Raw genomic sequence first — 15,440 nt, forward strand, 5'->3', positions numbered from 1 at the left:
GAGTCATGTTGATGGTAACTCAGTTATAATGTGTCTAGAGTCATGTTGATGGTAACTCAGTTATAATGTGTCTAGAGTCATGTTGATGGTAACTCAGTAGCTGTAGCTGATGCAATATCTAATCGTTTCCATTGTAAATGTCTACATAATATAGGATGCATGGTGCAGTAATAAACTGCTTTGATATGTCCCTACTAAGTGCTAGAGGATTCACTACAGACACCCTGGTTAGATTCCAGGCTGTATCACAACAGGCCGTGATTGAGAGTCCCACAGGGTGGCGCACAATTGGCCCAGCGTCGTCCGTGTTCGGCCGGTGTAGGCCGTCATTGTAAATAAGAATTTGTTCTTAACTGACTTGCCTACTTAAGGAAAGGTTAAATAATTAATTTTATTATAAAATAAGCTACTGTAGGTTCATTCAGAACAGTGTCCGACTCGCATTAGGTTTTCTGTACACTACCGCCACCGTGTGGGTACAAAGCTAGATTGCAGATTTATGAAAATTGAACTTGAGACAGTGCTGATATAACTAGCCTAATTTATTGTGAGGTAGTATTATATAGCGCTATGACTAGTAGACTCAATGGTCAATTAGGTAGCCATATCAATAATAGGATACAATGCATGACGGACACAAAGACACCAACATAGCAAAACGAATATAAAGTGGGCTATTGTGAAAGGTAAATAAATAGCCTTCTGTGTTTGTTTATGTTTTACCCTCTAGTGGTCGCACAGCACCTCCATTCTTTTATGTTTTATGTTGTCCATAATCAGGTGACACACAGCCCAGGCAGGCAGCAAAGGCGGTGAGATATTCTGATCCACCGGAGTGATCGCTTGTCCGGCCTATCAGAGCGGGCGTCTCCGCTGTCTGACCCGATAAGGGCGGGCTCTATGAACAGGGCGCAGTGAGCTGTGAAAATTGTTCCGTGTAAAGTTGAGTAAATTGCTGTATGGCTGCAGATCTCAAGGGAAGTGATTCCCTTTCAAATCACGCCTTCTGCTTTGTTTTCGGTGCGTTAAACACTGCTTAAACGGCTTCTGGACTATCGTCAAAACGTTATTTACAACTATCACATGATGCTGCATTATATGACAAGTTGTAACTTCAGGCTATCTGGCATCTTCCGGATAGTGTGAAATCGCGGAGGCTCTAATTGAAGGGGTTTCATCATAAGTGTTTGATGTTTAACAGACGTGGAAATCAGTAAGTTGTGGAGGAGGTCATCCGCACACATGTTGCAACTAAGCGCAACATTCGATTTGCAGCAGGATGTGGTGTCAAGTATATTTAAGAAAGAGGCGACTGTAGGAAGAATCAAAGGTAAGAGCTATCTGGTTGTGTCGCTCGACCGATATCCAAAACCTATACGTTGTGCCTTTACGCACAAGGTGACAATGTGTGACAAATACCATGATAGTAGTGACACATTTAATGGCAAAATGTATGTTTTCCTCTACAGAATACTCAGGGATCGTTGACACTCGGATCCTCAACATTGAAAGGGATGGAGGAGTCCTCTACTCCTGGAAAGTAAGTGGACACTGGGCAAGGGGCATTCACATAGCATTATAATGGGTAGGTCAAGCTGACGTTCCACACATAACCAATAGTGCGCTCTTCGGGACGTGGTGGGAACGTTCTCTCTGTCTAGGGTGCATCCCAATGGCACCCTATTCCCTATAGTGCAGCATCCCAATGGCACCCTATACCCTATAGTGCACTACTTTTGACCTGGACCCATAGGGATCTGGTCAAAAGAAGTGCACTATGTAGGGGATATGGTGCCATTGGGACGTAGGCTCCAAATAGAAGCCCAAAGACTCATGACAGACCACTGCAGCTGAATAAGATACTGGTTAAAAGCTACTGGTTAAAAGCTACTGGTTAAGAGCTACTGGTTAAGAGCTACTGGTTAAGAGGCATTCCGTTTCTTTATAACATAGAGTTGTTCATAAAGTATCCTCAGACTGTGAGGGAGTGTTAAGCCCTACATAGACAGCTGAGATGTCATGGGCATAAGTATAGGTCATTACACACACACACACACACACACACACACACACACACACACACACACACACACACACACACACACACCACACACCACACACACACACACAGTCATTATGAGCCGTAATGGCTTTCCTCCTCCTCTCATCTCTCAGGGGGCAACAGGGACCACCAGGATCGGGAAATACGACCCCAATACCAGACAGAATAAGGTAGAGCTTTCCTCTGTGTGTGTGTGTGTGTGACTGAGTGAGTGGGTGGGTGAGTATGTGTGTATATGCCAGCACATAGTCTTAATGGAATGTGAGGTTACTCCTGGTACACTGCCTGATCACCACCAGCTGTTTGTAGTGTTCATCATGGGCCCTAACCCCTCTCCCCTGTCCCCTTACCCCTCTCACCTCTCCCCTAACCCCTGTCCCCTGTCCCCTTACCCCTCTCACCTCTCCCCTGTCCCCTTTCCCCTCTCACTCTCCCCTAACCCCTCTCCCCTAACCCCTCTCCCCTCTCTTCACAGCTCCTCTACACATTTGACAAGCAGGTGTGTGTCAGCAGCTGTTCTCTGAATAAGGAGGAGACTCTGCTGGGTAAGGACCTGTTCATGGACTTAGAAATAGAATGCGTAGAACATAGAGATACATTAATTGTTCTATTGAATTCTATGGTGTAGAACAGATAAAGCTCTAGAATCCATGGTATTCTAATTCTATGTGACACATATGCGTAGTACAAAGACACACAGACAGTGAAACAAGGATCCTCACTAAGTGTTGAGCCAGTGTCTCCTCCGCTAGTGTGTCAGTGTTAGACTAGATACAGGTTTTCCTACATATAGCGTACTGACATTTCCAGTCCAAGATTGGGATCACCCCGTGGGAGTATCTTGTCATCACGAGAGAGGAACAATGTCTTGTGACTGAGCCGACAGCCAAGAGCCGTTGTATTGAAGTCCCTGAACCCACATCAACTCACATACTTGTCTTTTAATCTCATTTTTAGCGGTCAGTTTGGCACAGAGGACAAGAACAGAGGAGCGCCTCAGATCAGGTACCTGTCTCCCCTTGGCCCCCCCCCCCCCCCCGCCCCCCACACACACCTCCCAACGCTGATACAGACAAACACAGAAGCTGAAGATTAGAGAAACGCAACTAGACAGATAACCATGTAAATCTACAGTGTGTTATGAAGAGGGAAGTGGTAAGCTGCTGATAACTAGCTCTCTGTTTCCCTCTGTTTCTCTCTGGTTCTCTCTGTTTCCCTCTGGTTCTCTCTGGTTCTCTCTGAGCCAATAGGGAGACAGACCTGTGGCTGTATTCACTACAACTCTAATAGTCAGATGGGTAACATTCAGGATGTTATTAAGTATCTATCCACACATGCACCACACGTTTTTAAGTGTTTCAAGTGTACTCTACACGACAGGTTCAAACTGTACACAACTATTGGCTGTATGCCGCACTATATCGTTCACCTGTATGTGTTGGAATGAGTAGCAGTTATCACACGGGCAGCACAGGTGGTGAAGCAGTTTTCTGCTGTTTCAGGTCAGTGAAGTTAATCATTACCATATATAACACCTTTCCCCTTGTTCTACTCCTAGTTTCAAAATGTCTGACCCTCCTCATTGAGATCCATCCCATTAACAACACTAAGGTCCTGAAGGCTGTCGACTGCCGGGTCAGAGTTCAGGTATAGAGCTGTATTGTTTTGTACTGGACCCTACTGTACTCTTATCAGGAACACCTATTACAATAAGCTTCCCCTCGGTTGTTATTACATTGATGTAACAATGTGCTATAACATGGTTATACTACAAAGAATGTTAACCAGTCATCTTTGGTTTCATGCAGTTCATCCATCCAGACACAGAGAGGGACTCAGTGCTGGAGAGTCACCTGCTGCTGGTAGCAGAAGATGGCTGTGAGTATCTGGGATGTGAAGTGGTGTTAAATCTCTGAGGGTCACAGCTTTTAACTATGATAGTACAAAGACATTAGATGACACTGTTTTCTGGAGAGTTTGTCTACTGGGCCTTCAGGGTTTAGGCTTTGAACTTTGACCTTTGACCTTTCAGATGTGGAGCAGCTCCATGTGATGCTGGTCAGACAAGAGGGTTACAGAGTGGTAAGAAACACTGTCACAGACTATAGAGAGCTGGAATGGAATGCAACTGTTCCATAGTGACATCACTTCCTGTTGACTGGTGTTCTAACAGGTGATGTTGAACCCAGAGTGTCTGGCCAAAGACAGGGTGGCAGAGGAGTTCAGCTGGGTCCAGTGGGACAGCCAGACACAGAGACTCTTCTACTTCACACACAGGGTAACATACCATATATACAGTACCAGTCAAAAGTTTGGACACACCTACTCATTCAAGGGTTTTTCTTTATTTTTACTATTTTCTACATTGTAGAATAATAGTGAAGACATCAACACTATGAAATAACACATATGGAATCATGTAGTAACCAAAAAAGTGTTAAACAAATCTAAATATATTTGAGATTTGAGATTCTTCAAAGTAGCCAGCCTTTGCCTTGATGACAGCTTTGCACTGTTGGCATTCTCTCAACCAGCTTCACCTGGAATGCTTTTCCAACAGTCTTGAAGGAGTTCCCACATATGTTGAGCACTTGTTGGCTGCTTTTCCTTCACTCTGTGGTCCAACTCATCCCAAACCATCTCAATTGGGTTGAGGTCAGGTGATTGTGGAGGCCAGGTCATCTGATGCAGCACTTCATCACTCTCCTTGATCAAATAGCCCTTACACAGCCTTGGGGTGTGTTGGGTCATTGTCCTGTTGAAAAACAAATGATAGTCCCCATTAAGCACAAACCAAAGTAGGGTGGCTACTTTAAAGAATCTCAAATATAAAATATATTTGGATTTGTTTAACACTTATTTGGTTACTACATGATTCCATATGTGTTATTTCATAGTTTTGATGTCTTCACTATTCTACAATGTAGAAAATACTAAAATAAAGAAAAACCCTTGAATGAGAAGGTGTGTCCAAACTTTTGACTGGTACTGTAGGTAACACACTGTAGGCTCTGATCTGGGCAACAACACCTTAACCTAATATGTTCTATTTCTTTTGAATTGTGAAGACGAATGCAGAAATTCCTCCTGATAATGCAATAATGACCTCCCTTCTTTCTCTGTCAGGAAAAAGCGGTGCTGAAATGTGTGCAATTCTGCCATGACCACAACTGTGAGACCTTGGTGAGACTAGCAGCAGAAATCATTTAATCATCAACACTTTATGGGTAGAGTTTCAGGTCAGGCTACTTAATGCTTCCCCCTCTTTCCGACAGTTTGAGCTTGAACTGGAGTTGCCCTCTAACCCTTTCACCTGTATGAGGTAAGAATGAAAAGTAAAATTAAATTAAATAAGATAACTTTTCAGCTAAACTGTGTATTTCCTGAAAACAGTTCATCAATATTCAGTCATTTCTAGTGATGCTGTATGGATATCTCCTTGTGTGTTTGACCCTCAGGTTTGTTAACCTGGGCTTTGACCATCACCAAGAGACACAGCATGAACGGGAGGAGATGAGGATGGTGGTGATCACCAATAAAACAGGCACGTTTTGGTTAAACATTAACTGATTCACCTCCATACTGTATTGATAATGAACTATGCTCAGAGAACATTCCTCTCTCATTGAGTTTGTCATGACTTTTTGTTTGACATGGGACGTGAATGGAAACAGAGGGTAAGTGCTGTAGCTGCTCTGATCTCGATGAACTGGGTCACTCCTTGATCAATGGACAGTTCAGTTCACCACCAGCACAATCACACTCACTTCACAGAGCCCAGATTTATAGAACTTCTCAATTCTCCAGATTGCATTAGTCAAGCTGCACAATTGGAAATGCTGCAGGCTTTCCAATCGTAAAAATAATGAGTGTTTCTTTGAAAGGCCTATCAAATCTAAAGATGGTTGACGACGGCCCAGGGCCAGGATCACAATCACTTCACTGTGCTACTTATTCCAAATGACATTCAAGATTCAACCAATAAAACACTGTTGCTTTTAATAAGACCCCAATCAATACCACATTGTTAAAATGCTATCCTTCTGCTTCTTCTTCTGGTTCTGCTTCTTCTGGTTCTGCTTCTTCTTCTTCTTCTGGTTCTGCTTCTTCTGGTTCTGCTTCTTCTTCTTCTTCTGGTTCTGCTTTTTCTGGTTCTGCTTCTTCTTCTTCTTCTGGTTCTGCTTCTTCTTCTTCTGGTTCTTCTTCTTCTGGTTCTTCTTCTTCTTCTTCTGGTTCTTCTTTGTATTCATCTGTTGTTAGAGTGTAATTGGTTGTTTTAATACCTGATCCTTACTGTTGATTGCAGGGAGTATGTGTGTGTGTTACAGCCAGCCTGCTTGTGCCGACCAGGAGATCACATACACCATAGTCCTGGTGCACAGAGGTTCAGTATTATACGTCTTACCATGTTGCATTAGTTCCATACATTATTCACAAATGACTAATTAAGTTCCGTCAGGGAAAATCCAAATTTCTTCTAAGTTTCAAGTTGTACATTGTAACCAACAGAGCCTCTCTGCCCTCTACAGGCTGCAGTAAAACATTCTCAGTGGCTCTGGATGGCACCCCTAGTCCATGTAGTACAGATCTCCTCCCTCTCTTCATCCCTATAGGTCAGTCAACACATCTGTCTCACAGACATCCTGTCAATCCTATCACAACCCCTTCAGTGCCTACTGGAACACTCCCACACAGCCCATCCCCCTTCAGTACCTGCTGGAACACTCCCACACAGCCTGTCCATCCTATCACAGCCCCTTAGAACCTGCTGGAACACTCTCACACAGCCCATCCATCCTATCACAACCCCTTAGAACCTGCTGGAACACTCCCACACAGCCCATCCATCCTATCACAGCCCCTTAGAACCTGCTGGAACACTCCCACACAGCCCATCCATCCTATCACAGCCCCTTCAGAACCTGCTGGAACACTCTCACACAGCCCATCCCCCTTCAGTACCTGCTGGAACACTCTCACACAGCCCATCCCCCTTCAGTACCTGCTGGAACACTCCCACACAGCCCATCCATCCTATCACAACCCCTTCAGTACCTGCTGGAACACTCCCACACAACCCATCCATCCCATCACAGCCCCTTCAGTACCTGCTGGAACACTCCCAGACAGCCCATCCCCCTTCAGTACCTGCTGGAACACTCCCAGACAGCCCATCCCCCTTCAGTACCTGCTGGAACACTCCCAGACAGCCCATCCCCCTTCAGTACCTGCTGGAACACTCCCATACAGCCCATCCATCCTATCACAGCCCCTTCAGTACCCACTGGAACACTCCCATACAGCCCATCCATCCTATCACTACCCCTTCAGTACCCACTGGAACACTCCCATACAGCCCATCCATCCTATCACAGCCCCTTCAGTACCCACTGGAACACTCCCACACAGCCGATCCATCCTATCACAGCCCCTGATAGTGGTACTTCTACTTGGCACTGAGGAAGTGGTTTTAGGAGTTATTTGTGATCAGATGTTTATTATTATTGTACAGTAGACATTTACATAAGAGAACAAACAAATAAACCAACCAAAAACATTTGAGGTCATTCCAAGATAGCTGATGAATATACGTAGACTAGCCTGCTGTTCTCTGCCCAGGTTACTACGTGGTAGTCTACCTGTCTGGTCACTTCCTGCACTGCATCAACACCAGACAACAGGAGCTGCTCTGCCACAGTCTCTTCCTCTCAGGTAAGGCTGGACCTGGGGCATGTTCATCAGGACACACCGTAGCCAATTGTTTTGCAATGGAAAAGCAAATGTAGTTTTTTTTTTACGGTTGAGATACCTCTGTGTTTCACTCCATTACGTGGCTATGAACACGACCCTGGTTACCAACACAAGTGGACTATATGAGGAATAGGGAGTCATCTGAGATGCAGCCCAAGTGTGTGTTTGTTAAACTGGCCTCAGTATAACTGTGTTACAGGTGTTGATGATGGCCTCAGTATAACTGTGTTGCAGGTGTTGATGATGGCCTCAGTGTAACTGTGTTACAGGTGTTGATGCAGAGCCTCAGTGTAAATGTGTTACAGGTGTTGATGCAGAGCCTCAGTGTAACTGTGTTGCAGGTGTTGATGCAGAGCCTCAGTATAACTGTGTTACAGGTGTTGATGAGGGCCTCAGTGTAACTGTGTTACAGGTGTTGATGCAGAGCCTCAGTGTAACTGTGTTACAGGTGTTGATGAGGGCCTCAGTGTAACTGTGTTACAGGTGTTGATGATGGCCTCAGTATAACTGTGTTACAGGTGTTGATGCAGAGCCTCAGTATAACTGTGTTACAGGTGATGATGATGGCCTCAGTATAACTGTGTTACAGGTGATGATGATGGCCTCAGTATAACTGTGTTACAGGTGTTGATGATGGCCTCAGTATAACTGTGTTACAGGTGTTGATGAGGGCCTCAGTATAACTGTGTTACAGGTGTTGATGCAGAGCCTCAGTATAACTGTGTTACAGGTGTTGATGATGGCCTCAGTATAACTGGTACAGGTGTTGATGATGGCCTCAGTATAACTGTGTTACAGGTGTTGATGAGGGCCTCAGTATAACTGTGTTACAGGTGTTGATGCAGAGCCTCAGTGTAACTGTGTTACAGGTGTTGATGAGGGCCTCAGTATAACTGTGTTACAGGTGTTGATGAGGGCCTCAGTGTAACTGTGTTACAGGTGTTGATGCAGAGCCTCAGTGTAACTGTGTTACAGGTGTTGATGAGGGCCTCAGTATAACTGTGTTACAGGTGTTGATGATGGCCTCAGTATAACTGGTACAGGTGTTGATGATGGCCTCAGTATAACTGTGTTACAGGTGTTGATGAGGGCCTCAGTATAACTGTGTTACAGGTGTTGATGCAGAGCCTCAGTATAACTGTGTTACAGGTGTTGATGATGGCCTCAGTATAACTGTGTTACAGGTGTTGATGCAGAGCCTCAGTATAACTGTGTTACAGGTGATGATGATGGCCTCAGTATAACTGTGTTACAGGTGATGATGATGGCCTCAGTATAACTGTGTTACAGGTGTTGATGATGGCCTCAGTATAACTGTGTTACAGGTGTTGATGAGGGCCTCAGTATAACTGTGTTACAGGTGTTGATGATGGCCTCAGTATAACTGGTACAGGTGTTGATGATGGCCTCAGTATAACTGTGTTACAGGTGTTGATGAGGGCCTCAGTATAACTGTGTTACAGGTGTTGATGCAGAGCCTCAGTGTAACTGTGTTACAGGTGTTGATGCAGAGCCTCAGTGTAACTGTGTTACAGGTGTTGATGAGGGCCTCAGTATAACTGTGTTACAGGTGTTGATGATGGCCTCAGTGTAACTGTGTTACAGGTGTTGATGCAGAGCCTCAGTATAACTGTGTTACAGGTGTTGATGATGGCCTCAGTATAACTGTGTTACAGGTGTTGATGATGGCCTCAGTATAACTGTGTTACAGGTGTTGATGCAGAGCCTCAGTATAACTGTGTTACAGGTGATGATGATGGCCTCAGTATAACTGTGTTACAGGTGATGATGATGGCCTCAGTATAACTGTGTTACAGGTGTTGATGATGGCCTCAGTATAACTGTGTTACAGGTGTTGATGAGGGCCTCAGTATAACTGTGTTACAGGTGTTGATGATGGCCTCAGTATAACTGGTACAGGTGTTGATGATGGCCTCAGTATAACTGTGTTACAGGTGTTGATGAGGGCCTCAGTATAACTGTGTTACAGGTGTTGATGCAGAGCCTCAGTGTAACTGTGTTACAGGTGTTGATGCAGAGCCTCAGTGTAACTGTGTTACAGGTGTTGATGAGGGCCTCAGTATAACTGTGTTACAGGTGTTGATGATGGCCTCAGTGTAACTGTGTTACAGGTGTTGATGCAGAGCCTCAGTATAACTGTGTTACAGGTGTTGATGATGGCCTCAGTATAACTGGTACAGGTGTTGATGATGGCCTCAGTATAACTGGTACAGGTGTTGATGATGGCCTCAGTATAACTGTGTTACAGGTGTTGATGATGGCCTCAGTATAACTGTGTTACAGGTGTTGATGATGGCCTCAGTATAACTGTGTTACAGGTGTTGATGATGGCCTCAGTATAACTGTGTTACAGGTGTTGATGATGGCCTCAGTGTAACTGTGTTGCAGGTGTTGATGCAGAGCCTCAGTGTAACTGTGTTACAGGTGTTGATGAGGGCCTCAGTATAACTGTGTTACAGGTGTTGATGATGGCCTCAGTATAACTGTGTTACAGGTGTTGATGATGGCCTCAGTATAACTGTGTTACAGGTGTTGATGATGGCCTCAGTGTAACTGTGTTACAGGTGTTGATGCAGAGCCTCAGTATAACTGTGTTACAGGTGTTGATGAGGGCCTCAGTGTAACTGTGTTACAGGTGTTGATGATGGCCTCAGTGTAACTGTGTTACAGGTGTTGATGAGGGCCTCAGTATAACTGTGTTACAGGTGTTGATGATGGCCTCAGTATAACTGTGTTACAGGTGTTGATGAGGGCCTCAGTATAACTGTGTTACAGGTGTTGATGCAGAGCCTCAGTATAACTGTGTTACAGGTGTTGATGATGGCCTCAGTATAACTGGTACAGGTGTTGATGAGGGCCTCAGTATAACTGTGTTACAGGTGTTGATGAGGGCCTCAGTATAACTGTGTTACAGGTGTTGATGATGGCCTCAGTATAACTGGTACAGGTGTTGATGAGGGCCTCAGTGTAACTGTGTTACAGGTGTTGATGAGGGCCTCAGTATAACTGTGTTACAGGTGTTGATGAGGGCCTCAGTGTAACTGTGTTACAGGTGTTGATGAGGGCCTCAGTATAACTGTGTTACAGGTGTTGATGAGGGCCTCAGTGTAACTGTGTTACAGGTGTTGATGAGGGCCTCAGTGTAACTGTGTTGCAGGTGTTGATGAGGGCCTCAGTGTAACTGTGTTACAGGTGTTGATGCAGAGCCTCAGTATAACTGTGTTACAGGTGTTGATGAGGGCCTCAGTATAACTGGTACAGGTGTTGATGATGGCCTCAGTATAACTGTGTTACAGGTGTTGATGAGGGCCTCAGTGTAACTGTGTTACAGGTGTTGATGAGGGCCTCAGTGTAACTGTGTTGCAGGTGTTGTTGATGGCCTCAGTGTAACTGTGTTACAGGTGTTGATGAGGGCCTCAGTATAACTGTGTTACAGGTGTTGATGCAGAGCCTCAGTGTAACTGTGTTGCAGGTGTTGATGAGGGCCTCAGTGTAACTGTGTTACAGGTGTTGATGATGGCCTCAGTGTAACTGTGTTACAGGTGTTGATGAGGGCCTCAGTATAACTGTGTTACAGGTGTTGATGATGGCCTCAGTATAACTGTGTTACAGGTGTTGATGATGGCCTCAGTATAACTGTGTTGCAGGTGTTGATGGCCTCAGTGTAACTGTGTTGCAGGTGTTGATGAGGGCCTCAGTATAACTGTGTTGCAGGTGTTGATGCAGAGCCTCAGTATAACTGTGTTACAGGTGTTGATGAGGGCCTCAGTATAACTGTGTTACAGGTGTTGATGATGGCCTCAGTATAACTGTGTTACAGGTGTTGATGAGGGCCTCAGTATAACTGTGTTACAGGTGTTGATGATGGCCTCAGTATAACTGTGTTACAGGTGTTGATGATGGCCTCAGTATAACTGTGTTACAGGTGTTGATGGCCTCAGTATAACTGTGTTACAGGTGTTGATGGCCTCAGTATAACTGTGTTACAGGTGTTGATGGCCTCAGTATAACTGTGTTACAGGTGTTGATGGCCTCAGTATAACTGTGTTGCAGGTGTTGATGCAGAGCCTCAGTATAACTGTGTTACAGGTGTTGATGAGGGCCTCAGTATAACTGTGTTACAGGTGTTGATGATGGCCTCAGTATAACTGTGTTACAGGTGTTGATGGCCTCAGTATAACTGTGTTACAGGTGTTGATGGCCTCAGTATAACTGTGTTACAGGTGTTGATGGCCTCAGTATAACTGTGTTGCAGGTGTTGATGCAGAGCCTCAGTATAACTGTGTTACAGGTGTTGATGAGGGCCTCAGTATAACTGTGTTACAGGTGTTGATGAGGGCCTCAGTATAACTGTGTTACAGGTGTTGATGATGGCCTCAGTGTAACTGTGTTACAGGTGTTGATGCAGAGCTGGGTGTGTTGGGATCAGACAGTGTGGTGTTGTCTCTACCTGAGTCCTCTCTGCTGGACCTGAACACAGGCAGGATGTTCACTGTAGACCTCAACCCCTCCTTCCTAATGGACCTACTGCACTGCAGGTAGAATGGACTAGAATGGACTAGAATGGACTAGAATGGAGTGGAATGGAATGGAATGGAATAGAATGGAATAGAATGGACTAGAATGGAGTATAATAGAATGGAATAGAATGGAGTAGAATGGAATAGAATAGAATGGAGTAGAATAGAATAGAATGGAATGGAATGGAATAGAATAGAATAGAATAGAATAGAATAGAATAGAATGGAGTAGAATGGAGTAGAATGGAATAGAATAGAATGGAATGGAGTAGAATAGAATGGAATGGAATAGAATAGAATGGAGTAGAGTAGAATGGAATAGAATGGAGTAGAATAGAATAGAATGGAATAGAATGGAGTAGAATAGAATAGAATGGAATAGAATGGAGTAGAATAGAATGGAATGGAATAGAATGGAGTAGAATAGAATGGAATAGAATAGAATGGAATAGAATGGAGTAGAATGGAATAGAATGGAATAGAATGGAATAGAATGGAATAGAATAGAATAACATAGATACAATATAGCTCAATCCATTGTTGAATGGAAAATGGTCTTGAGTGTTGGAGTGTGTATTTCATGCTTACTGCATGTAGAAAGTACTGGAGCATTAGGTATTATAGTGATGCTACACTTCACACTCTGTGTATGTAGTATTCATGACGTCTGTGTGCTCTGTGCTGTAACCACAGTAGACCTGACGCTCAACGCCTGGCTGCCCTGCACTGTCTGCTGCTCTACATGGGACCCAACGCTGCACTACAACTGAAGGTAGGAGATGCAAGCAAAACCCCTGAGAACACTTTGCTCAGAGAGAGAGAGAGCAAGAGAGACACAGAGGGTGTTTAAAAATATATTATTTAACCAGGTAGGCTAGTTGAGAACAAGTTCTCATTTACAACTGTGACCTGGCCAAGATAAAGCAAAGCAGTGCGACACAAACAACAACACAGAGTTACACATGGAATAAACATGGAATGACCTCAGTCATCCAAACTTCCGAATACTGCCCCCTATCCCTAAAAAGTTTTAACTTGGCTTTCGAAGACCTTAGAAAGGCAGGGTAGGATAGATATAGGTCCGTAGCAGTTTGGGTCTAGAGTGTCTCCCCCTTTGAAGCGTGTGTGAGATAGAGAGAGATATGTTTTGGAGGGAGAAGTTCAGGACTGGGTTCTGACCAAGAGTCAGGTTGTTTATAACAGAGAAAGTGCTGCACTTGAAATTTCCATCTGCAGTACTTGTTCTAAATGGTGTCTCTGTGGCCATGACAACTCACTAACACAGTTAGAGAGGTAACCCGTCTTAGAGGTCCACGAGGACGAGGCTGCTGTGGTTTTATCAATTCTGTGGAAGCCCCTTACATAACATGGCTTTATACATGTGTGGTAACACTGGAATTACTATAGTAACAATACCAAGATGTTGTTACATAGCATAGCACGGATGTTACTTCATGCGTTTTCTCTGCAGATCATAGATTGGATCTGTGACAATGTCATGCCGTTCGACACCTTCGATCAAATTCAGGAATTTATTCTGGGTAAGTGGAACAAGACAATTTCATAATTTTAAAATCTATTTTTGTGGTGTTTTATGTAAGAATCATCGTCTCCCTTCAACGACAGCGTCACTGTACAGGCTCGTCTATAAGAAGTGTCTCAGTCTGGATGAAGTCCTACCCTACTCCTCTGTGTTTGAGAAGAAGAAGGTACCGCAGGGTCTCGACCAGGTCCCTGGTGTCACCTGCACCACGGAGCTCCATGCTGAACCAGTGTTCAAAGGAAAGGTAAGATATCTGTCACACACTCTAGCTATTCAACTACCCGATCAGTCACGTGTGTCATATTTAGTGATTTATTTCCAGGTTAGACACTAGGGGGCAGACGTGAGTGGGAAGCAGATCCAGTGCTCAGTAACAGATAAATAATGCATATCTAATGAATTAAATGAAGAAGAGTTGTGTTGAAAGAAGGGACGTGATAATATTATTTAAACTGGGCTATTTCCAATGAAATACACAGTGATTATTCTGTAGATGGAGGCCTTCTTTAATTAAAGGCAAAACATGAACCATTTGTTACAATCAAGTGCATTTTATTTAATGTAATGCAGTAGGAACCCCATTTCATAAATCATTTTGTTTCCAAGGAGGTCTCAAGATGACCATAACAGATGGACTTATTTTGCACAAACAGTAAAGGTAGTAAACATCTGGTGTTGACTAGATGTTTGGTAATGTTTCGCTGCAGGTCAGGAGTCTCCAGGGCTTTTGGGGAGAGCTGCAGTGGAGCACAGAAAAGATGAAGTACTTTGAGGCGGTTCCAAACCCACGATATAGAGCATCTCAGAACCTGCCAGACTGGACCAAGCTGCTCACTACCCTGGTGAGTTCTGTTCAGACCTAGAAATATGTAGCAGCATTGGTGAGTTCACACATATTAGAGGATCAAACTGCAGATCCAGAACCTCTCACGGTCTGCCAGAGTGGACCACGCTGCTAGCTACCCTGGTGAGTTCACACAGAGAGACTGGACTATAGAGGATCTCTGGGAGCTCAGTCCACCACAGGAACCATGGTCTCTCTCTCTGATCCCAAGCTTTATACTGCAGGTAGCAGTAGGACAGTATGGAACCATGGTCTCTCTCTCTGATCCCAAGCTTTATACTGCAGCTAGCAGTAGAACAGTATGGAACCATGGTCTCTCTCTCTGATCCCAAGCTTTATACTGCAGCTAGCAGTAGGACAGTATGGAACCACGGTCTCTCTGTCTGATCCCAAGCTTTATACTGCAGCTAGCAGTAGGACAGTATGGAACCACGGTCTCTCTGTCTGATCCCAAGCTTTATACTGCAGCTAGCAGTAGGACAGTATGGAACCACGGTCTCTCTGTCTGATCCCAAGCTTTATACTGCAGCTAGCAGTAGGACAGTATGGAACCATGGTCTCTCTCTCTCTGATCCCAAGCTTTATACTGCAGCTAGCAGTAGGACAGTATAGAACCATGGTCTCTCTCTCTCTGATCCCAAGCTTTATACTGCAGCTAGCAGTAGGACAGTATGGAACCATGGTCTCTCTCTTTGATCC

General features: G+C 44.4%; 1 protein-coding gene across 1 annotated transcript in view; it reads left to right on the top strand.

Moving 5' to 3' along the window:
* The first annotated feature begins 904 nt into the window (after positions 1-904).
* LOC139533654 (gamma-secretase-activating protein-like) overlaps positions 905-15,440 on the top strand; it is a 35,300-nt gene continuing 20,764 nt past the window's right edge. The window contains exons 1-20 of the mRNA XM_071331885.1: positions 905-1,330; positions 1,470-1,540; positions 2,176-2,232; positions 2,538-2,607; positions 3,020-3,067; positions 3,621-3,709; positions 3,871-3,940; positions 4,095-4,144; positions 4,236-4,340; positions 5,189-5,245; positions 5,338-5,384; positions 5,521-5,609; positions 6,369-6,446; positions 6,592-6,675; positions 7,682-7,774; positions 12,231-12,372; positions 13,048-13,126; positions 13,826-13,895; positions 13,981-14,141; positions 14,605-14,739. Coding sequence (XP_071187986.1) covers positions 1,243-1,330; positions 1,470-1,540; positions 2,176-2,232; positions 2,538-2,607; positions 3,020-3,067; positions 3,621-3,709; positions 3,871-3,940; positions 4,095-4,144; positions 4,236-4,340; positions 5,189-5,245; positions 5,338-5,384; positions 5,521-5,609; positions 6,369-6,446; positions 6,592-6,675; positions 7,682-7,774; positions 12,231-12,372; positions 13,048-13,126; positions 13,826-13,895; positions 13,981-14,141; positions 14,605-14,739 — 1,683 coding nt within the window. The 5' untranslated portion in view covers positions 905-1,242. The remainder of the gene's footprint in view (positions 1,331-1,469; positions 1,541-2,175; positions 2,233-2,537; positions 2,608-3,019; positions 3,068-3,620; positions 3,710-3,870; positions 3,941-4,094; positions 4,145-4,235; positions 4,341-5,188; positions 5,246-5,337; positions 5,385-5,520; positions 5,610-6,368; positions 6,447-6,591; positions 6,676-7,681; positions 7,775-12,230; positions 12,373-13,047; positions 13,127-13,825; positions 13,896-13,980; positions 14,142-14,604; positions 14,740-15,440) is intronic.

This window comes from Salvelinus alpinus, chromosome 11 (assembly GCF_045679555.1).
Source record: "Salvelinus alpinus chromosome 11, SLU_Salpinus.1, whole genome shotgun sequence".
Classification (NCBI taxonomy): Eukaryota; Metazoa; Chordata; class Actinopteri; order Salmoniformes; family Salmonidae; genus Salvelinus; species Salvelinus alpinus.